Source organism: Coregonus lavaretus, assembly GCF_964263955.1.
Source record: "Coregonus lavaretus genome assembly, chromosome: 6".
In the NCBI taxonomy this organism is placed as follows: domain Eukaryota; kingdom Metazoa; phylum Chordata; class Actinopteri; order Salmoniformes; family Salmonidae; genus Coregonus; species Coregonus lavaretus.
Window position 1 is genome coordinate 41913716 of NC_139993.1, and position 24665 is coordinate 41938380.

The window sequence follows — 24665 nt, forward strand, 5'->3', positions numbered from 1 at the left end:
GTCATTCTCAAAACTTTTGACCACGACTGTATTTGTTAGAAATAATTCAGGAAAACTTTGCTCACCCACATCTGCACACCACTACTACCACTGGTCCCCAGCATGCCGGCATGCACACAGGAGGTACAAAAGGTGTACGCAGGCAAGAATGAGTCAAAAATGGGCTTGTTTGTAAGGTGGTCATATAAACATTGACCAATTTTTTGTTACAGGCAAACTACCATCAATCCTATGTGAAAGCAGTAGTAGTTACTACTTGGTTGCATGGCATGTAAAGAGCTAATTATGCTCTTTGTGTTACAGTGAGGATGCACTGTTTGGTCAGTTCCACACCTATCTGTGACCTGCAACCAAGCAATGTGCTATCCCTGTGTGCATCCCAAACATGGCCACTCCTTACTCACAGAGGGATGCAGTCTCATGAGAGGATACACCGTCTGTCATAACACCAACAATCATTACTGGGGTCAGTCTTGAGTGTGATATAGGCTACAGACATTGCTGATGAAGTGATAGCAACAGCAAATCATTAACAATAATCAAATATATTGAACACTTACATAACATGGAGACCAATAAAACTATTGTTTGTACAGAAAAAAAACACACTTCAGTTTTGGTAGTCCTCATGGTTACAATTTCCCTCATTCACATAATATGAACTGGGAAAATCTGAACTCTTAGTATGACTGTGGTGGTTTGAGGCCCAGGCAGGTCAGAAACCTGTGCAGTGCCTACGTGTTAAACACTGAGCCCAAACAGGCCATGACATGGCACGTTCTCACAACCCAATTAGGGCCTAATGCTTCCCTTCTCCCCAGAAAGGTAGAGTGGCTCCTCTGGCTGAAAGCAAAGTGCAACTCCTGGGCCACAAAGAGGCCATTCTCCAGAGCACGTCTTATTACTGACAGCCAGGCTCAGAGAGATACAGAGGAGATGGGCAGTGGAAAGACCCGAGAGCCTTCAGCAAGGTGACAGTGTTCAGACAGGCACTAGCAGTGTGTCTAACAAGCAGCAGATGACATGACTCCATTTCCTCTCTGCTTATTCATTATCACATTCCTAAAAACACACTAATCAAAACTGCTCTGCAGCCTTCCTCCAAAGGATGTGAATTATTTATTGTTCACCTCTTCTGCCTCCCACCATTTGGCTAAATGAATGGAATGTTCTGTAATAAGGAGAGTGTCGCACAGCAGTTTCAATAATGGCGTGACGCACAGCAGTTTTTGGTAAACACAATAAAGTAGTATCTTGATTGGAGGAGAGCGAGGGGGTTGAAGTAAGTTTCGAGATGAGGTAAGTTGTGGTATAGTACGTTACATTGCATTCCTGTGTCATTGCGCTAGACCACCGCAAGGGGGAGTTTGTCCGCTGATAATGCTTTTGGGTACAATGTAAAGAGTTGGTACCTAGCACTTTCTCTCTCCTCGCTATAGGCGATAGAAACCAGATAGAAACTGATAATTGTGCACGACTTCACGATTTAATTTGAATGAACTGAATGATGAGGATGAAGAAGAGGATGAATGAATTTAGAATAGTGTAAGACTTGCTCTTACTCTGTCCCGCATGCACAACAGCTCACACCCGGGAAAAGACACGTCTTTTTTTGTTTCTACTTTGTCAGAAGAAGCTGTAACTGGACTGTAGCCTATTACCAAAGATTTGTACAACTAACTCACAGGCGGCGCTTGAGTCTCAAGTTTGGGGAAGCAAATTTTCACTCTAAAAAATATAAAGCATTCCATGCATCATCACAGTTGCAGAATTATGTAAGATAGCAGACTATTTCTAATGTGTGAGTAAAATGGATCTTCATTATTTAGGCTAATATAACTAAAATCACTGTTCACAACACGTGGAGGACTAGGCTAGATCAGATATGTTTCTTTTCCTTTCTTTGAACGGGGAAAATGTGGCCTTTTATAAAATTCTACTACAGAATATTTTTTTCATACAACTTTCAAGTCACACTGACCCAATGATAAAGACAGTGAATATGCACACTCACCGGGGATATGCTCTGCAAGTGCCACTAACTGTTAGCTCAATTACTGTAAATTGAGAATTTTTATAACTAAAAAACAGATTACTTTTCATTGTCTTCTCTTCACAGCAAAACTCTTGAAGCGAATTGTGTCAAACCACCCAATTATTGACAACAAACAGCATGATTCAACAGAAAACAAGAAGAATGCCTGGACTATCATTTGTAATGAATTCAAATGAAAAAGTAAACAAAAAGGACGCTACAACAACTTCAGGTAAGATACTGTATTTATTGTTGGCCCACTTTTACAAATCAGTCACTTTGAAATGTTAGTTTTCTTGTGTAACAACACAGTATGGCCTAAATGTATGTGTGACAGAAATGTAACAAACAATATTATACATAATTACTAATATCATTTCTATATTGTCTCATCTTTCTACGGTCCTGTGGAAAAACAAAAATCAACTTAAAGAAGACAAATGCTGTTGCTCGTACGGAGTGTTTCAAGACTGGTAAGACCAGAGACTGATGAGCTGAGGGACGTTAACCGGGATAATTGATAGCCAGGAAGGTATCCCAGATGATGACCATTTGGACAGTTTAGATGGGGGACCGTTCCAATCCTCATTTGGCAGGACACATTCATTCAACATGCGCCATCCCCGGACTGCAGGGAATATGTAATGTTGTCAGTCATCTCTTGCACGCCCCTATAATAGAAATGCTGTAATGAACTCAACTCTTGAAGAACTAATGTTCTCTAATGCAGCAATGTAATCATTTTCTAGAGGCTGATGATCGCCATCGTTTGGAGGGGACTTCTCTTAAGAGGATGAAGGTCAGCCCCCTACATCTGCAGCAGCCAGGACTGAAGATTGTGTCACTAACCTGAGCCGGAGGACACAGACAAAGAGGCTGAGCATGCATGAGAAACTGGCCATGGAATACAAACTAATGTATTTAATAGAAGAGCATGATATGAAGACGCAAATCTTTAATGTTGAGTTGGCTATGAAGCAGGAGGAGAGAAACAGGAAGCAGCAGCAGTACCAATGTGCTCTGAATCTTCTCGCACCAGTTCGGGGTCCTAATATTTCCATTTCTGAATCAAAAACCTTTGTTACCAATCCATTGCTATGGTTTGCTTCAATCACTTAAGCTATCTTTGTTAAGAGAAATGCTGCATAGCAAAATAATCTCTGAAGGTTTGTCCATTTCTGTCATTGTCTGCCTCAACCATGGGAACATCTGGGTCATCCTAATCTTCAATGCGAGTATCTGGGCAGCCATGCTGTTTGAGGTAATGATGAAGCACTGCTGTTGCAATTATGACAATTCAGCATCTTCTTCGTTGAAAGCGCAATGTATTTCTGAGACACTGGAAACGACTCTTCATACACCAAACATGCGCTCCACTACATCTCTGGTGCAGATATGAACTTGGTTGTATCGTTGTTGCTCAGTTCGTATTGCATGAAGATAGGGGATGAACAAGAAGTTGGTCTGTGCATACCCACTGTCACCAAGTATGGTCCCACTTTGTTGTCCTCCTTCAAGCTGCGCATACAAAAAGAGGAGTTTTGGAAAATCCTTGAGTCATGAGTTGCCCCTTTCCAACGTGCAACAATGTTGGAGAACTGCAAATTGGGAGTGCACACACTTTGTACATTTATTGAGAACCAGTTTAAGATTACTGTACTCCTCGGCATCTGCTGTAGAGGGACACTTGATGGGAATATGACATCCATCTATACAGCCAATTACTCCATGGAAGTTCCCATATTCATACAACTTTACCTTGTAGTTGGCTTGGGCAGCAGCATCAGGGAACTTGATGTAATTGTCTTTCAGTTCACATATAGCATTGGAGACTTTGTGGACTATTCTGCATACAGTCGGTTCACTTGCACCACACAAATATCCTGTTTCACGATGAAAGGTTCCAGATGCCATAACCTTCAAGGTGATCAGTACTTGCAGGGAAGGAGGGATGGGCCTTCCCCGAAGAGAGTCAGATGAAAGGCTTGGTTCAAGCAAACAAATGTCAGCTGCATTTTCTTTGTACATATGTAAAATGATTACGGAAATTGATTTCATCAAAATCATTCAGTGGGTTGCTCCTGTCTATAACTGCCCTTCTGTCTGGCCTTGGTGGTGCTCTTTGATCATCATTGAAATTGTCCAGTTAATCAATTATCCTCCATTGCCAAGGTCAACATCCATTAATCTGAAGTTAAACCTGCCTCACTTAGATCTAGATTAACTCTATATCGTCCTTCTGGAAATCAGACTATTTTAAACCATGTCTGAGAAATGCAATTTCAGTTGGTCCAGTTTAAAAGTGCAATTTAGTCTAGGATTAGGCTTAATCTGTGTCTGCGAAACTGCCCCTGAAATGTGCCTATTTTATTTGTTTATTTCCTAGGGCATCTGAATACCATAATTATACATGAACAACAATTTCACATAGCATAGCTTATTCTTTTAACATTGAATATGCTATAAATAAAATGGTTATTATAGCTGATTTCTCACTAGAATGAGGCTGTGATTTGTGAGGTTCAGCTCCGTTTGGGCCTTCACTAGGTCTCTCTTTTCACCAGCTCTGTGAAAAAGTGCCCACCAGAGTTCTACATAGGCCTAGAGCCCAGCCTGTGCGTGTGCTCTCGCTGTTCAGGCCGTTGGTGACGGCGAGATGGAGATTGTGGCCAAAGCAATTTAGCCAAGGCCAGTTCAGTTGCCACAATGTTGGACCCGTTGTCTGTGGCGATACAGGACAGTTTATTTTCGTCAAGGGCCCAGTCAAGCCCGAACGCAGGGCTTCGGCCAGGTTGCCGTCTGTGTGGGATTCCGGCATGTTTCCAAACAGCGGGATTTATGTGTCCAGTCATATTTACACTTGACCACATGTCTGTGGTCAGTGCAAATAAAATCAAATAAAAACAATTTTAAAAAAATACATCCTTTAGCTTTCTGAACCTCCACCTTGTTGAACAAGGTAGGGACCGCTATTTGAGAGAAATACTGTAATTTCTCTCCGGTAACTCGTATAGTCTGTCAAATTTACAGAGCATTTCTTTGAAGGTGGGTTTCTCCACCATTCTGAAGGGCACCATTCCTATTACTACATAACGAGTTACACTGTCTGCCAGTGCTCGTCATTTATCAGTGTCCCGTTTGTGGTGCTGGAATTCTTAGTAGGTATGTAGACGAGTAGGTTGCTACGAGAGCCATCTTTTTCACCTCACTCCTCCGATTTACTGTAACAATGAAAAAGGGCACAGGCTACCCATCCACCCCACCCACCCTGTAGGCTATAGGATCTATAGGTATTATAGTTAGCCCTGGATCCCCGCTTTTTACCCCACCCCCTCCCCTCTACAATGAACTGAATTGACCTTCAAAGAATCTCTCCTATCCGTGCATATAGCAGATTTGCTGATTGCAGCGCATCAAAAGATAGTTGGAAAGAGAAGGAGATGTATACAGTTTAATAGACAGACTAAGTTAGCAAAACAACACCATATAATCAATAGTTAACACTCCCGCTATGGGTAAGGTATATCTATATTAAAATAAAGTTGATAAATTATATTTTAAAAATAAAAGTTAGTTTAAGGATTTTGACAGTTATTTTATTTTCATGATGGTCTTTACCCAAAACCGTCAATGTCACAGTTATCCAATTACCGTCACAGCCCTATCAAAGACTTGTTTTCGACCACTGGCCTGCCATTGGCTGGATATGCTTTGAGTGGTGGTTGATACACAAGGGAAACTGTTGAGCGTGAAAAACCCAGTAGTGTTGCAGTTCTTGACACACTCAAACCGGTGCACCTGGCACCTACTACCATACCCTGTTCAAAGGCACTTAAACATATTTTGTCTTGCCCATTCACCCTCTGAATGGCACACATATACAATTCATGTCTCAATTGTCCTAAGGCATAAAAATCCTTATTTAACCGTCTCCTCCCCTTCATCTACACTGATTTAAGTGGATTTAACAGGTGACATCAATAAGGGATCATAGCTTTCACCTGGTCAGTCTGTCATGGAAAGAGCAGGTGTTCCTAATGTTTTGTACACTCAGTGTATATTTTACAATACGAATATGGAATACAATAGAATAAAATAGAAAGGATATTTTCCCCAAATGGGTATTTGCTGATTGTTGCTAGCAGGATACGCATGGAGCTGCGGTTATTCTAGGAAAACATATTTTGAAACAGAGACCATCTGGGCAATATTTTTGAGTTGTTTGGAAAAACTTGGTTCATTAAAAACCTTGGAATATGCTCTTTCAGATAGGGTATTGCAATCAAAACATCTGGCTTGCATGGACCTCTGTAGGATTATTTGGAAAAGGAAGCAAGCAAGCTTCATAAAGATGCCCTCAAAAATGCCTTCTGGTGGTTCGAACAGGCATTAAAAGGCAACAATGGCTAACAGTAAATACTATGACGTCATGCACTGTAACATGCCATACCATACCGCAGCATCCCGCACGCTGTGCCGCGGTATTACGCAACTACTAAATGAGGACCCACTGTATACTCCAAAGACTGGGTATGTCATACATTACCAGAACCACTAGACACCCTCTCTACAACAGGCGACCTGTTCATTGTGGGCTTGGCCAATGCATTCAGCAGGGGGGGGGGGGGGGGGGGGGGGGGGTTGACGGGCTCTCATGCAACTCTGATGCTCCGCCAGGAAAAGAGCCTGATGAATTATGGATGCCCCTCTAAATAGAAATACAGATTCTCACTCTCGCTCCCTCTGCAGCCTTCATCTGTAGCTGCCCCATACCTCACCCATGCTCTGCTCTATTCCTCCTCCTCCTCCCCCTCCTCCGATACAGCCCCCCTGCTTGCCTGCCGCAGCACCACACCAGAATAAATGTGTGTAACATCAGCTGGATCCTTTACAAGGATGTATACAACCGAGTTGTGCATCGCCAGCAGGCAACATCTGGGAGAGTAGCCCACATCTTTGGTATCCTTTTCAAGTGCAAATTAGTATGTTCCTTGTTGTGATGTAGGTGATTAAAAATAATTATTATAGGCTTGGGTAGTAGATGGGTAAATGGCTGTGAAGTGCTAATCTTTTCCACGTAATCTTATAATAGCTTTTCAACTTGGAGGCATCATCTGGAGGAGCAGCCATTTTCACCACCAGAGATAGGAATCCAAAAGTCTTTCATGGGTGCATCATTTAAAGGGTGAACTCAGATGACATTTACTGGATACGCATAATAGAGCAAGTAGACCAAAAGACAAAATGAAAACATGGTTATGACCATAGAATTAGGACTCGACCAACTTGATATATGAAATGAGTCTCAAATTGAATCAGACTGATAATAATATTATAGAATTCGCCTACCTCAATGATCATAATCTTAATAAACACAGGTGACCTCACAATGCACCTCATAGAAACAATCTTTCAAAAATTGTTTATTTAAACCATCAATCCTAAAAATATTTTCTAAAAGATACATTTAACATACGATACTTCTTCCATGGTAAACCACTATAAAAAAATAAAAAAATAAACAGTAAATCAAACCAAGCAGTAAGCTACTAAAACAAACACAAATGCCTAGGAAAAGGTTACTACCACTGCTTCACCGAGCCATGCCCTTCGACCTGCTAACAGAGGCCAGCATGCAGACATCATGCATCTCCTTACCCTTCCTATTGTAGAGCCACAGCATACAGTTTCGGAACATAGCAATGGGAGAGGGCATGGAGGAGGTGGAAATGGGCCCACCGTGGACAGAATGTTGGTGGCGGTGGAGGTAGTGGTGGCTGTGTGGGGGGAGCAATGGAGGTGACAGGGTAAAGGAGGTTAGAGACCTGGAGGAGAGAGGTCCGCTGGGTAGATGGACGGTGCAGCCCGGAGGAAGGGGGTGGGGTGAGGAGGGTCTGGGAAGGGAAGGGGACCAGTCCTGTCTCTGTAGAGTGCCGGTGTTCAGGGTGTGGATCGGCAGTGCAGCTCAGCTCAGCAGTATTTCTTTATTCCCAGAGGCGGTAGAAAATGCAAGCAATCTCCCCCCCCAAAAAAGATCTGCCTCCTTCGCTTCTTTCCATTACAGAATAATCTTGGTGTGGAATAAATCTTGCTTTAGCCTCTATACGACGAGCCATTCAAATGCCTAGAGCTCGACGTGTGTGTCTGCTTGTGTTGGAGCACCGACAGAATAATCCTCCTTTAAATTTTTTTTTAAAAAGGCTGGAAAGAGCGAGAGTGCACGAGAGCGCGCGAGAGAGAACAAGCTACAAAGAGAGCCTACATGTGAGCAGCCGGCAGTATGCAACATTGATGGATTCACACCAAACGACAGGGAAGTGAGCACAGTGGGAGGTGAGGGAGAGGAGAAGGAAAAGAACAAGAGACTCACCTTGAAAATGGAAAGTCTTCTGGTCCACAGTGATGGTGAATGTGCTGTCGTCCTCGTCATCGATTCCTATTACAGCTCCCTGGGAAAGCAAAAAGGAAGAGGAGGCAGTGAGACGTCACCATCCCTCTCTCTTGCTCACTCTCTATCACACACCTACCAAGGCAAAGGAGAAGGAGGAAAAGAGGAGGGGGTGTCTGGGTGGAGTGAGAGAGGCAGGAAAGGGTAGAAGAGACAGACATTAGGGACCAGCAGCAAGGAAGGAAGGAAAGAAAAACACTGCAGAGCTATGGCTGTGGCATGGCACCTAGCAACAGTATATCTCAAACCTGCCTGCCAGCCAAAACCAACCTGAAAAAAAGAAAATGGCATATGCTTATCTTTTAATTAAGTCAAGAATGTATGATAATCACAAATCTGCATTAAAGTAACTGTCCAGTGTTTCCATGAAATATCACCTATAATTATTTACAATATTAGTGAAATAGATTTCCTTCCAAAAAATTGTAATTAAGTTGTTAAAAAGCAGCTTTTCTGTGTTGGAATGGTGTGGGCGTACCCCAACAACAGAATGGTGCGGGCGTATACCGGTCAATCAAAATGTTCATGCGAGTAGACCGCTGATTGGCCAGCTCATCCTCCTCAGAAGGATGACATCATCCTCTGAGGAAATAGCAAGCATTTTTTAAACGGTCTGTTTGAGATACAAGTTTGAGGTGGGGCTTTGAAGTGTTCTTTCTCGCTTTGGCCACAAATACAAGCGTAGGATGAATCAACAACATTATTTTGGTATGTGTTAACAGAATATGAACTTTTAAAAGTGAGATTTTCACTGGAATGTTACTTTAAGACTTCCCATGTACTGCTGATGAGGTGTAGGCGTCCATTATCATATTAGAACCACTATGTGATGACTCATTAAAAGACAATGCCCTGGCTACTGGCTTCACACAGATTCAGACAAAGGCATTGGTACAAAATGAGGAACGCGAGTTCAACTAACCATGAGTGGAATTAGACTATAAATAATGTAGACTAAGATATGTGTGTTTATACACATAGTGTGCGTTCAACCTACATGTGTGTCTGAGGAGAAAATTCCACAAGTCATAAGTAAAATCCACAGTACTGTCTCAACAGTCTAAAGCTAAGGAGGGGAATCGTAAATACTAACTACTGGAAGTAGTCAAATGTATAGCACAGTAGTATGATAGTACTGAGATAACATGCTCATTTCCCTTTAAAACCAGCACACAAAACTGATGAAACACATGAGAAATGTTGTCTCCTTAATTCCATTATCTATCATCTGACTGACCAACAAGAAAAATAAGCTTATCAATTTAGTTGCTGGCATGAAACCTCTTACAACGATCGAATAGAATCTAGCCAATGTTTTTTCCTCAAAGCTACTCTGTATGTAGATATCCGAGTGTGTGTGATGTCTTTGAAGGTCTTGTTATTGTGCCTAGGCAAAAAGAAACAGGTTCTGACATGGGGTTTTGCGTCAGATCCCTCACGAATTACTGCCAAAACTAAAAGGTTAAAAAACTAAACTAAGATAACTACGCAGTGTGATAGGCCTACTCTTGATAAACACTATATGTTAAACAAGTCTGCCCCCAAGAAATGTCATTATATTTGTCAAGCTTTAAAAGTAAAACTTCTGATTTGGCTCAAAGTCAAACAGATCTGAGAACCATTTGCTACTAAATTAAGTATGCTTAATTCCTTGAGGACAGAAGGGGGGGAAAGGGGCAAGACACAATGGGCCAGCTAGGATCCTTTAGGAAACCCTGCATTAAAATCCTATTTTGTAACAGTCTAGTAGTCCAAGTAGAAGTAACACATCAAATACTGCCATCTAGTGGCAATATTTTTACACAACCATAGTAAGTGCTTATATTTAATAACCTTGTATTGCAGGGGTCTTCAACCTTTTCTTGCTTAGGGACCCCTTCCCAGGCAAACCGGTGACCCAGGGACCCCCATCATACCTTAGCAAACTTTTATTTTTCACGTCTTGCCTCATCATGTTAATGATAATGGTTGTGGTCCCCTGTAGCTCAGTTGGTAGAGCATGGCGCTTGCAACGCCAGGGTTGTGGGTTCGTTTCCCACGGGGGGCCAGTATGAAAATGTATGCACTAACTGTAAGTCGATCTGGATAAGAGCGTCTGCTAAATGACTAAAATGTAAATAATGGCAAGGAGAATTAATCAACATTTTAAAATTAATAGATATGGTAAACGGTTTCATTATTTTGACCTCTCCACATACAGTGAATTCAGAAAGTATTCAGGCCCCTTGACTTTTTCCACATTTTGTACCGTTACAGCCTTATTCTAAAATGAATTAAATAAATACAAATCCTCATCAATCTACACACAATACCCCTTAATGACAAAGCGAAAACAGGTTGTAAGCCATTTTTGAAAAAAAATCAAATAACAAGTATTTTGACCCTTTGCTAGGAGACTCGAAATTGAGCTCAGGTGCATCCTGTTTCCATTGATCATCTTTGAGATGTTTCCACAACTTGATTGGAGTCCACCTGTGGTAAATTCAATTGATTGGACATGATTTGGAAAGGCACACACCTGTCTATATAAGGTCCCACAGTTGACAGTGCATGTCAGAGCAACAACCAAGCCATGAGGTCGAATGAATTGTCCGCAGAGCTACGAGACAGGATTGTGTCAGATAGTATAAGTATACAGTGAGTATAATTGGCTCCAATGAGTGTAATTTACTAAATATTAGGAGTTGAGAAGTAAGATATTCTCCTCTTTTCTACTGTAGGTATATAATACAAAATGCATTTATTATAAATACATTTTCATGGACCCCCTGTAGTACCGGCCATGGACCCCTGGTTGAATACCCCTGTTGTATTGCATAGACAAAGAACACTGAAAATAATTAGGCTTGTTAGGAAAAATAGCTACTCAATCAACTGGTGCAAACTCTCCCTCCAAGCAGACGATGAACAACAGGCTTGACAACCTAAACCAGTTCCTTACCCTGAGCCGCACACAGCCTCTTCTAGAGCCACGCATCATCTTGTCCTTGGACTGAAAATGAAGAGGAGAACAAATTAGGTTTCACAAATACTATTTTTTTTTTTTTTTTTAATACAAATAATCTGCCTACTCCGTTCACACACACATCCACTCCAAGTTTACGTTTTTAATTATCAAGTTTACGTGTGGAAAGTTCTTTGAACTTAATACATACAGCAAGCCAAGATTGTCTGATAAAAATCACTGCAAGCCTGAATTGTAAGTGCCCTAGGTTTGCATCTAATCTGCAAGTATGACATGCATAGCTAAAGTATGTGTATATATATATATATATATATATATATATATATATATGACATAGCATGGTTCCAGATCTGTTTGCGCTCTTGCCAACTTCATTGGTCATTGTCAAGCCAAATGTTTGGCATTACAATGAGTAACAAGAAGTTAACATGATAGCACTCAGGCTATAGATGACATACACTGTAACCGAAAGTGCCCCTATTACTGTCATTCACTGTAGAGTCACATTGTTTAGCGTCAGCAGATAGTTTGATTGGGATTGAGATATTGAGTTTAGCCTACCCGTTTCGTGAAACCTTCCCATCTTTGTGATTGACAGTAAAAGAGGCATATTTATGGTTACCTGTGAGATAGATTGTTGATGTGACACAGTGGAGCATATTATTTTCATGAAGTTCCTTCTGTTCAATGGTCATATACACTCAATGGCCAGTTTATTAGGTACACCCATCTAGTACTGGGTTGGACCCTCCCCTTTGCCTTCAGAACAGCCAGAATTCTTCAGGGCATGGAAACGTTGCTCAATTGGTATCAAGGGACCGTTGACACCAGACAGGATGGGGCCATGGACTCACGCTGCTTATGCCAAATCCTGACTCTGCCATGAGCATGACGCAAGAGGAACAAGGATTCGTCGGACCAGGCGATGTATTTCCATTTCTCAATTGTCTAGTGCTGGTGATCGAGTGCCCACCGGCTGATAGGAGTGGTCGTCAGCTGCAATAGCCCATCCGTGACAAGGACCGACGAGTTGTGCGTTCCGAGATGCAGTTCTGCACACCACTGTTGTACTGCACCATTATTTGCCTCTTTGTGGCCCGCCTGTTAGCTTGCATGATTCTTGCCATTCTCCTTCAACCGCTCATCAACGAGCTGTTTTCGCCCACAGGACTGCCGCTGACTGGATATTTTTTTGTTTGTCGCACCATTCACGGTAAACCCTACAGTCGTGGTCAAAAGTTTTGAATGACACAAATACTAATTTTCACAAAGTCTGCTACCTCAGTTTTGATGATGGCAATGCATTTCAGCCCTGCCACAAAAGGACCAGCTGCCATCATGTCAGTGATTCTCTCGTTAACACAGGTGAGAGTGTTGATGAGGACAAGGCTGGAGTTCACTCTGTCATGCTGATTGAGTTAGAATAACAGACTGGAAGCTTTAAAAGGAGGGTGGTGCTTGAAATCATCGTTCTTCCTCTTAACCATGGTTACCTGTAAGGAAACACGTGCCGTCATCATTGCTTTGCACAAAAAGGACTTCACAGGCAAGGATATTGCTGCTAGTAAGATTGCACCTAAATCAACCATTTATCGGATCATCAAGAACTTCAAGGAGAGAGGTTCAGTTGTTGTGTAGAAGGCATCAGGGCTCCCAAGAAAGTCCAGCAAGCGCCAGGACCGTCTCCTAAAGTTGATTCAGCTGCGGGATCGGGGCACCACCAGTGCAGAGCTTGCTCAGGAATGGCAGCAGGCAGGTGTGAGTGCATCTGCACGCACAGTGAGGCAAAGACTTTTGGAGGATGGCCTGGTAACAAGAAGGGCAGCAAAGAAGCCACTTCTCTCCAGGAAAAACATCAGGGACAGACTGATATTCTGCAAAAGGTACAGGGAATGGACTGCTGAGGACTGGGGTAAAGTCATTTTCTCTGATGAACCCCCTTTCCGATTGCATCCGGAAAACACCTTGTCCAGAGAAGACAAGGTGAGCGCTACCATCAGTCCTGTGTCATGCCAACAGTAAAGCATCCTGAGACCATTCATGTGTGGGGTTGCTTCTCAGCCAAGGGAGTGGGCTCACTCACAATTTTGCCTAAGAACACAGCCATGAATAAAGAATGGTACCAACACATCCTCCGAGAGCAACTTCTCCCAACCATCCAAGAACAGTTTGGTGACGACCAATGCCTTTTCCAGCATGATGGAGCACCATTCCATAAGGCAAAAGTGATAACTAAGTGGCTCGGGAACAAAACATCGACATTTTGGGTCCATGGCCAGGAAACTCCCCAGACCTTAATCCCATTGAGAACTTGTGGTTGATCCTCAAGAGGCGGGTGGACAAACAAAAACCCACAAACTCCAAGCATTGATTATGCAAGAATGAGCTGCCATCAGTCAGGATGTGGCCCAGAAGTTAATTGACAGCATGCCAAGGCAGATTGCAGAGGTCTTGAAAAAGAAGGGTCAACACTGCAAATATTGACTCTTTGCATAAACTTAATGTAATTGTCAATAAAAGCCTTTGACACTTATGGAATGCTTGTAATTATACTTCAGTATACCATAGTAACATCTGAAAATATCTCATAACACTGAAGCAGCGAACTTTGTGAAGACCAATACTTGTCATTCTCAAAACTTTTGACCATGACTGTAGACATTGTCGTGCGTGAAAAGCCCAGGAGGCCGGACGTTTCAGAGATACTGGATCCAGCGCGCCTGGCACCGACAATAATACCACGCTCAAAGTCGCTTAGGTCACTCGTTTTGCCCATTCTAACGTTCAATTGAACAGTAGCTGAATGCCTCGATGTCTGTCTGCCTTATATAGCAAGCCACGGCCACGTGACTCACTGTCTGTAGGAGGAACCATTTGTGAACTGGGTGGTGTACCTAATAAACTGGCCACAGTGTTTTCCCAATGATTCTTGACTTAGCTATAAGAGGTTACTAACTAGTAGTTTGTGCAACTGTATTATCCTATTATAACCAAAGATCTAAGGCTGTATTTGTGCATTGTTCACGTTTTGCTGTCATTTGAATGTTTGTAAACAAACGATGTAGCTAATTTGCCTTTCTTCGGCTTTAAAATATCATAGATATTGAATTCATACATAGACCTGTCAATAGTTACATTTGTCCAGCCCCATCCCTCAGTTTACCCACCAAAGTGTCAGGCTGTTGAAATTGTAGAATCAAGTGGCTTAGGTTGTCAACTGAGTGTGGGGGCTGTCGAAATATCGGTAGCAGCTTATGTAGCTTTATGACGGGTGCAATCAATGACACACCTGCCTTCGGCTTTTGCGACAAAGCTTGTTAACTAAAACTCAACAAGAGGGATGGCATGGTAAGGCAATGTCTGCTAACTCTTTGCCTCTGGTGACATTAGACCATTATTGTGAATTATACAATCCTGTTTTGTTACGCAGGCAATCAGGCTAAGCAAGCAACCAGGCAAAAAAAAAAGGTGTTCACTTTCACTTGACTAGTTAGCTAACCTTGTTTCCTTCTTTTGTTGACATGCTTATAATTACTCCTGCTACGTTGCTTTCAATGCTTCGAATAATCAACAGTGTTGAAGCATAACTGACAGCAAAACATGGACATGAGAAATAGAATTATAAATGTTGCAGACTAGCAACAGGGAAAATAACACAGCACATCGTAGTTAGCACTGTTAGCTACATTCTCGGAATTCCAGGAAGTAAAGAAAATACTGGCATTTAATTTGTTAGTTGGTCCTCCAGCATGGATATGATTGGTCAATAATGGATCTCTCGCGGAAAGTCCCCGCCCTTTTCTACCAGCTGAGATTCCCAATCCCAACTCCTGGCACACAGGCCGCTGTCCCCACTCCAGTGCTCGGTTTTGACAAGCATTGGTAACTAATACTACCGGACCCCAGGAGTTTATCGGCTTATTCATTATCAACAACAAGACTATACGCACCGTGTAGTATGACAGTAAACCCGCATTGTAGTCCAAAACAAACCAGCGATACTGCCAACCTTTCATGACATTAGTCCATTTGCTCAGCGGTCCCTCCACGATGGACGCCATCTTTACACTTGGCCAAGATTCTGGGGGAGGAGTCTGTATGGAGAGAAAAAACGACTCGTGCTACGTACGTCACAGGATGGCAAGACTTTTGACAGATTGTCAAACATTTCAAAAGTTATAATTTTGCTTAGAAAAAGTAAATCCCAATGCTCTTTATATCCATCTAAATTGATGTAACCACCGTATTCTGTAACCCAGTGGCATAGGCAGAAATCCATTGATGGCAGGCCCAGCAAAAATGTAAGTGGGACAAAATTTGTCATAAAAGCATAGCCTACGGAAATCCATGAATCTTGCATTTAACATGCGACTCACATAGACCTACACATAATAAACCATAGGCCTATAATTAAAATACTATGAGACTAGAACATAATGCCCTGATCCAACAGTAATAATCACAATAGGCTTGCCAACCTCTCACTGGTTCAGCTACCAGGAGATAGTAGGCTTGGCGGCCACAAATGTAACTATTTAACACTAGGCGAGCCCAGAGCATCAAATTGACTCAAAACTGTTTATTTCTATTTTTATACTCTGCCATTTTAAAATGTTTTATTGATTTATTGCATCACACAATCATTGTACAAAACAATATACAAATATCACACATAACAAATGCCCAACAAATAAATAATCATAACTAAAACCAGAGACACAAAAGTATATTACACTATAGACAAGATACATTTTGACAAATACTGTAGGCACTTCTTTGAGAATGTGCTATTTATACCTTTCAGGGATGTTTATATATAATTTTCTAAATCAATGAAAAAAATATTGAAAATGTATTTTCTACCCATGAACTTCATTTTATGGATTAACAATTTTCCTAGTAAATTGAAAAAATTCACAATGTATTGACAGTCACTACGTGTATGTAAAATAGCATATAACACTTGGTAATGCTTACAGGTTTACCCATCATATCACTAATATATACAGTGGGGAAAAAAAGTACACGTCAACTATGACAGACAAAATGAGAAAACAAAATCCAGAAAATCACATTGTAGGATTTTTAATGAATTTATTTGCAAATTATGGTGGAAAATAAGTATTTGGTCACCTACAAACAAGCAAGTTTTCTGGCTCTCACAGACCTGTAACTTCTTCTTTAAGAGGCTCCTCTGTCCTCCACTCGTTACCTGTATTAATGGCACCTGTTTGAACTTGTTATCAGTATAAAAGACACCTGTCCACAACCTCAAACAGTCACACTCCAAACTCCACTATGGCCAAGACCAAAGAGCTGTCAAAGGACACCAGAAACAAAATTGTAGACCTGCACCAGGCTGGGAAGACTGAATCTGCAATAGGTAAGCAGCTTGGTTTGAAGAAATCAACTGTGGGAGCAATTATTAGGAAATGGAAGACATACAAGACCACTGATAATCTCCCTCGATCTGGGGCTCCACGCAAGATCTCACCCCGTGGGGTCAAAATGATCACAAGAACGGTGAGCAAAAATCCCAGAACCACACGGGGGGACCTAGTGAATGACCTGCAGAGAGCTGGGACCAAAGTAACAAAGCCTACCATCAGTAACACACTACGCCGCCAGGGACTCAAATCCTGCAGTGCCAGACGTGTCCCCCTGCTTAAGCCAGTACATGTCCAGGCCCGTCTGAAGTTTTGCTAGAGTGCATTTGGATGATCCAGAAGAGGATTGGGAGAATGTCATATGGTCAGATGAAACCAAAATATAACTTTTTGGTAAAAACTCAACTCGTCGTGTTTGGAGGACAAAGAATGCTGAGTTGCATCCAAAGAACACCATACCTACTGTGAAGCATGGGGGTGGAAACATCATGCTTTGGGGCTGTTTTTCTGCAAAGGGACCAGGACGACTGATCCGTGTAAAGGAAAGAATGAATGGGGCCATGTATCGTGAGATTTTGAGTGAAAACCTCCTTCCATCAGCAAGGGCATTGAAGATGAAACGTGGCTGGGTCTTTCAGCATGACAATGATCCCAAACACACCGCCCGGGCAACGAAGGAGTGGCTTCGTAAGAAGCATTTCAAGGTCCTGGAGTGGCCTAGCCAGTCTCCAGATCTCAACCCCATAGAAAATCTTTGGAGGGAGTTGAAAGTCCGTGTTGCCCAGCGACAGCCCCAAAACATCACTGCTCTAGAGGAGATCTGCATGGAGGAATGGGCCAAAATACCAGCAACAGTGTGTGAAAACCTTGTGAAGACTTACAGAAAACGTTTGACCTGTGTCATTGCCAACAAAGGGTATATAACAAAGTATTGAGAAACTTTTGTTATTGACCAAATACTTATTTTCCACCATAATTTGCAAAGAAATTCATTAAAAATCCTACATTGTGATTTTCTGGAAATGTTTTTCTCATTTTGTCTGTCATAGTTGACGTGTACCTATGGTGAAAATTACAGGCCTCTCTCATCTTTTTAAGTGGGAGAACTTGCACAATTGGTGGCTGACTAAATACTTTTTTTCCCCACTGTATTTTCATATCTGTCCAAAATAATTCACTATGCAAATCACTAAATAAATGTTCTGGGCACCACGCCTGACCAACTGAGCTATTTGATCAGTTCAGTGATTGCCTAACTTCAAAACCTGGTCTTCCAGGTTGGTTAAATTAAAAACAAGAAGTGCCTGTGGCACTCCAGGACCAGGGTTGCTTACCCCTGTCCTACACAATCACTGTAATTTAGTGCATGTAATACACGTGTCAAAATCATTCCACAGAGGGCCGACTTTCTACGGGTTTTCGCTCCTCCCTTGAGCTCTATTTCAAAATATAACCTTAATTTTGGAAGATTTACTGCTATTACATGCACTCCCGCATGTACTCGCAACACTCAAAGCACAGTAATATATTTAAACTAAAATATGCATTTTCTTAAATTCATTAATTCATTCCTTAAGACCTGCCCTTAACAAATTAATAATTAATGATCTTTGGGATGGCTTTAACACATGAATTGTGATGTTTTCGTGTTTTACTATTTTGTACATATAGCCTACAGTTACATAAACTAATGAAAAAGCTATTGTGTTCTTTGAAATACATTTTCTTTCATATTTGAATGTTACCTAAGACTTTCATAAAGTTACTTTTATAGTAAATAAGAATAGAATATGTTTCTAAACACTTCTACATTAATGTGGATGCTACCATGATTACGGATAATCCTGAATGAATCCTGACTAATGATGAGTGAGAAAATAATATAATATCCCCCCCAAAAAGCTAACCTCCACTGTTATTGTAATGGTGAGAGGTTAGCATGTCTTGACTCTCCATAATAATGGGAGCATCCACTGTAGAAGTGTTTAGAAACATATTATAATCTTATATATTATTTGCCATTCATTTCTATTGGGCACAAAATAATCTGAAACACAACCAAAACAAACAGCAAATGCATCCAACAAGTTTGTAGAGCCACAAACTTGATGTAATCATTGCGTGCTAGGAATATGGGACCAAATACTAAACGTTTGACTACTTTAATACACATGTGAATTTGTCCCAATGCTTTTGGTCCCTTAAAATGGGGGAACTATGTACAACAAGTGCTGTAATTTCTAAAGGATTGACCCTATATGGATGAAAATACCCTCAAATTAAATATGACAGTCTGTACTTTAACCTCATAGTCATTGTATCATTTCAAATCCAAAGTGCTGGAGTACAGAGCCAAAACAACAACAAAAGTGTCACTGTCCCAATACTTTTGGAGCTCACTATATATCCCTTTAGTTTTCCCACCCCCTCCCTACTGCTTGCAATGAATTCTATCTGATGGTGTATGCATGTTTAGTCCAGTGCTTGACTTGGACTGAAATAGGTGCCGGTACTCATTTAGGGTGCCGGTACAGTTTATATTTAGGTGCAGGAACTCCTCAATACCTTTGAGCTAATATTCTATAGGAGGTGCAGGAACTCAAGCAGAAGAAAATTTGAGGTGACGGTACTCAGTTCCGTGAGCTCCTGCCCAAATCAAGTACTGTGCAAGTCAAGTAAAGACAAATAATGTCCCATTTAGAACACTGACAAGTAAAGCATAAAAATTAATCTCCAATGGGTCCACCCAGGTCTACAGCCCTGCTGTAACCGCTTCAGACATACACTACCAGTCAAAAGTTTGGACACACCTACTCATTCAAGGGTTTTTCTTTATTTTTACATTGTAGAATAATAGTGAAGACATCAAAACTATGAAATAACACACATGGAATCATGTAGTTACCAAAAAAGTGTTAAACAAATGAAAATATATTTTATATTTGAGATTCTTCAAATAGCCACCCTTTGCCTTGATGACAGCTTTGCACAATTTTGGCATTCTCTCAACCAGCTTCATGAGGTAGTCACCTGGAATGCATTTCAATTAACAGTTGTGCCTTCTTAAAAGTTAATTTGTGGAATTTCTTTCCTTCTTAATGCGTTTGAGCCAATCAGTTGTGTTGTGACAAAGTAGGGGGGTATACAGAAGATAGCCCTATTTGGTAAAAGACCAAGTCCATATTATGGCAAGAACAGCTCAAATAAGCAAAGAGAAACGACAGTCAATCATTACTTCAAGACATGAAGGTCAGTCAATATGGAACATTTCAAGAACTTTGAAAGTTTCTTCAAGTGCAGTCGCAAAAACCATCAAGCGCTATGATGAAACTGGCTTTCATGAGGACCGCCATAGGAAACGAAGACCCAGAGTTACCTCTGCTGCAGAGGATAAGTTCATTAGAGTTAGCTGCACCTCAGAAATTGCAGCCCAAATAAATGCTTCAAAGAGTTCAAGTAACAGACACATCTCAACATCAACTGTTCAGAGGGGACTGTGTGAATCAGGCATTCATGGTCGAATTGCTGCAAAGAAACCACTACTAAAGGACACCAATAATAAGAAGAGACCTGCTTGGGCCAAGAAACACAAGCAATGGACATTAGACCGGTGGAAATGTGTCCAAATTGGAGATTTTTGGTTCCAACCGCTGTGTCTTTGTGAGATGCGGTGTGGGTGAAAGGATGATCTCTGCATGTGTAGTTCCCACCGTAAAGCATGGAGGAGGTGGTGTTATGGTGTGGGGGTGCTTTGCTGGTGACACCGTTTCCTGTGTGTTTCAAGAATGGTCCACCACCCAAAGGACATCCAGACAACTTGACAACTGTGGGAAGTATTGGAGTCAACATGGGCCAGCATCCCTGTGGAATGCTTTCGACACCTTGCAGTCCATGCCCCGACGAATTGAGGCTGTTCTGAGGGAAAAGGGGGTGCAACTCAATTTTAGGAAGGTATTCATAATGTTTTGTACACCCAGTGTAGGCCTACCTATGCTACAACCTGGTCATAGAGCAATTTTGTATTATTCTGTAAGTAAATCCGAGACACTCCATTTAGTATGATATGTTACATTTTGTATGGTATTCATTTGTGGATGTCCATCATCCATTTTGTATGATATGTTACGAATTAGAATTCGTACAATATGTTAAGAATTTGCAAAATGTACAATATGTTATGAATTTGCAAAATGTATGATATGTTACGAATTCCAATTTGTTGTGGCTAACGTTAGCTAGGTGGCTAAAGCTAACGTTAGCTAGCTGGCTAACGTTAGCTAGGCTAGGGGTTAGGGGTTAGGAGTTAGGTTACGGGAAGGGTTAGCTAAAAGGGTTAAGGTGAGGGTTAGGGGGAGGGTTAGCTAACAGGCTAACAAGTAGTTGCAAGTAGCTGAAACATAGTAAGTAATTGCAAAGTTGCTAATTAGCTAAAATGCTAAAGTTGTCCATAATGAGATTCAAACATGCAACCTGTGGGTTGCTAGACGTTCGCATTTTACGCCCACCCATCCACCCTCCATTCATTTTAGCCTTCTGTTTTATGTAACCATACCAAACGTAACATATCATACTAATTTGAGTGTCCCGGATTTACATTGACTATTTATGTCTAGTCTATGAGACCAGGCTGTTTGCTACACTATATGCCATTTATATACAGTTTTGTTATGTAAAATACGAATTAATCATTATGTGATCTTGCAAGACATTAGTTCAGCTTTGATCTAACTTTACTAAACAAGCACAATTGTGATAAGTGAGTCTTATATTTGTAGTAATAATAATAAGTGATAAGTAGGACTGTAGGCGTAGGCAACATATCTTAATGATGACTGAGGGTTATTTTAAGCGGTTTGAACGCCTTTCGAATCGTGGTGCTGATAGGACAGCACTGTAACCAAGTGGTCACATATCGTTCTGGGTTCCACTGCACAAGAGGGGTCCGTGGAGTTTTATGAACATCAAGGCAGACGCGGTGAATTTGGATCCTAGACCTCGTAGGTGTGATGATAAGGTTAATGTGGTGGATCAGTTTGTCTGCATAAGCAATAGAGGTGGCCTACGTTTCTGTAAGATAAGCACTCGCACAGTAGAGTTGAAGTGCGTCGTACATGAGCCCCATGTCCATAACAAACTAGGCCTACGTTTCTGTAAGATAAGCACTCGCACAGTATAGTTGAAGTGCGTCGTACATGAGCCCCATGTCCATAACAAACTATTTTGAGGACAGCCGTTTTAGCAACCCCTGGAGTTTGTCAGTGTCGGATTTGGCCCGCTCAAAGTGGTCAAGCCTCCGACCAACGGGCCTCTGCACACGCCTACAGTTAATCATCATTCGCGCCACAGCCACAAAGAGAGAAGACAGGGAAGAAACCACCATTTACCTACCTCGCTGGTGAAACCCTGTTGTATTTGTTGCCCTTGATTATTATTCCTCTTCTTCCATAATGACACATTCACATTTAAATTCCCGTGAGATGGTAAGGCTTCTTAGGGTGCAACTTTGCATAAAGGTAAAGGGCCAAGGGCCACACCCTATCATGCAATGTCAGTTGGCTAGATGGTGGCGCTATAACGAGCGATTGAAAATGCAAACTGAAAGGTCACGCCCCTCACCCCGTTTGACCTAGTCATTCAATTCGGAACATAGATCACTCTCCTCACAAGGAACACATTTGCCTGCCTCAAGGGCCCATAAGGTCCGCCATTTTTAATTTTGCGAAAACATTTAAACCCCTACTCCTCTGGCACAGAATGACCCATCTGCACGAAACGATTAGTTACCGGAGTGTAACTCCAGTTCTATGAGTGGAGCGGAGCCCCATAGGGGAGCTCTGCTCCTATTGGTTTACCCACTGCCCTAAGGCAGCATCAGCCTGAGACAAAATTATGCACACACCTGCAGCCAATAGGAGTACAGGTGTCCCTATAAGAGGGGATGCCTCCCCTCAATCAGCCTCCCAAGATATTTATCTTCAGCGAGACTAGAGAGGGTCGGCAGGGCCTTAAGTCCTATGGGGCTCCGCTCCACTCATAGAACTGGAGTTACACTCCGGTAACTAATCGTTCTATATCGTGGAGCTCCGCCCCATAGGGGAGCTCTGCTCCTATTGGTTTAAGGCGGAGCATAGCGCTCCAAAATGTACTCCCTGCCGAGCCCAACACTTCCCATCAAAATGAAAAGGTCAGGCCTAGCAATGGCTGCAACCAATTCCCGCAGTACTGTAACCACTGTCACCCTACAAGTGTCACAATATACTGCGTCATCGGTTAAAAACCCGCCCCACCTAGTCCAATGGAAACACCAATGACTAGTAGTGGGCAGATCACCAGAATACAGGCCATACTAATCTGTACTAGCAGATAGATGGTACCTCAATATCCTGTTACAATACTACCGACCACTAATGAAATGACACAAAGTGTCACTCTACATTGAGTGAGGCGGCATACCGTGTACACAATCAATGGAACCCCAGAGATTAGTGGGCAGATCCCAGAACATGATTCATACTAATCTGAACAAGCAGATAGATGACGTCACATTCCGTCAAATTGTCATGACCGGTCTAATAGTATCGTAACCAAGTTACTACTATTATCCCCCATCATTCCGCCTCACTCCAGTGAATCACTGGTGGGCAGATCAATACATGCCCTCTACTGTACTGAACCTGTCAGTCAGGAGTCATGCAAAAAATATGTCCTTCTATCAGAAGCGGACCTGATAGAGACCCTGTCTCCACAGTCCTGCATTCCTCTCCTCCTAGCTCAAAGTCTCCCTTCAGCCACGCTGAGTACAGACTGAGCCAAAGAGTTAGAAGACATATCCAAGAGATAGAAACGGATAAATGGAGACGGTGTTGACCATGACGCCGCTCTACATATATCCTCTACCCCTGTTCCTCTGAAAAGGGCAGTAGAAGCTGCTACTCCACTAATGGAGTGAGCTCTGATACCCTGAGGCAATTGTCGCCCCGCTGCCACATAAGCTGTCTCAATGCCCTCACAGAGCCAATGAGACAGACGCTGTTTCGAAAGTGGTCTACCTAGTGCAGCAGCACCATGACACACAAACAGCTGAGGCGATGACCTAATCGCTGCTGTGCGCTCGACGTAACACTCCAAGGCGCGTACTGGGCACAGGCGATGGAGCCTTTCCTCACTCCTCTCTCTATGAGGAGGAGAAAAAGCCCACAGCTCCACGGTCTGTGATCTATATGAACTCCTAATAACCTTCGGCACAAATGCCGGATTAGGACGTAACACCGCTCTGCTCAGATCGCCATTAATGGCCAGGCAGTCGGGTCTCGTCGAAAGAGCACACAAATCACTAACACGCTTAGCCGTAGTCAAAGCGAGCAACAGTGCTGTCTTCAAAGACAGCATCTTGAGGGGTATTTGATTCAATGGCTCGAATGGCGACTTACATAGCGCTTCGAGTACCAAAGCCAAATCCCACTGAGGAAGCGTGGCTCTAGGTGTTGGCCTAAGCCGCCGCGTTCCTAATAGGAAACGTTTCACTAGAGGGTGGCTAAAGACATTGTCTCTGCCAAACCCCTCGTGACAAGCTGAATTCGCCGCTGCAAACACCTTAATGGTGGCGGGCGATCGCTGCTTGTCAAACATAAGCTGTAGGAAAGAGAAAATACTCTCAACCTGACAGCTCATGGGGTCTACACCTTGTGTGACACACCATTGTGAAAACACGTTCCATCTACTGGCATACATCTTAGAAGTGGAACTGGCACGTGAACCCTGTATGGTCCTGATCACCGCATCAGATAACCCACGGCGCTCTAGCCTGTCCCTCTCAGCAGCCAGGCCTTC

At 42.3% G+C, this 24665-nt stretch overlaps 1 protein-coding gene and 1 pseudogene across 3 annotated transcripts in view; both read right to left on the reverse strand.

Annotated features, from left to right (window-relative positions):
* Positions 1-15536, reverse strand: part of LOC311131248 (oxysterol-binding protein-related protein 9-like) — a 50088-nt gene extending 34552 nt beyond the window's left edge. The window contains exons 1-3 of one of the 2 annotated variants that reach the window (XM_084164111.1): positions 15399-15536; positions 11425-11475; positions 8406-8484 (exon numbers count right to left, since the gene is read on the reverse strand). In XM_084164111.1, coding sequence (XP_084020237.1) covers positions 8406-8484; positions 11425-11475; positions 15399-15509 — 241 coding nt within the window. In that variant the 5' untranslated portion in view covers positions 15510-15536. The remainder of the gene's footprint in view (positions 1-8405; positions 8485-11424; positions 11476-15398) is intronic. The other variant, XM_084164109.1, reaches the window with a different exon arrangement.
* On the reverse strand, positions 3165-4853 carry LOC311130322 (putative nuclease HARBI1; annotated as a pseudogene). Its single transcript has 2 exons — positions 4795-4853; positions 3165-4155 (listed from the first exon to the last, which is right to left on the reverse strand). The product of its transcript is annotated as a putative nuclease HARBI1 (transcript).
* Positions 15537-24665: the final 9129 nt, after the last annotated feature.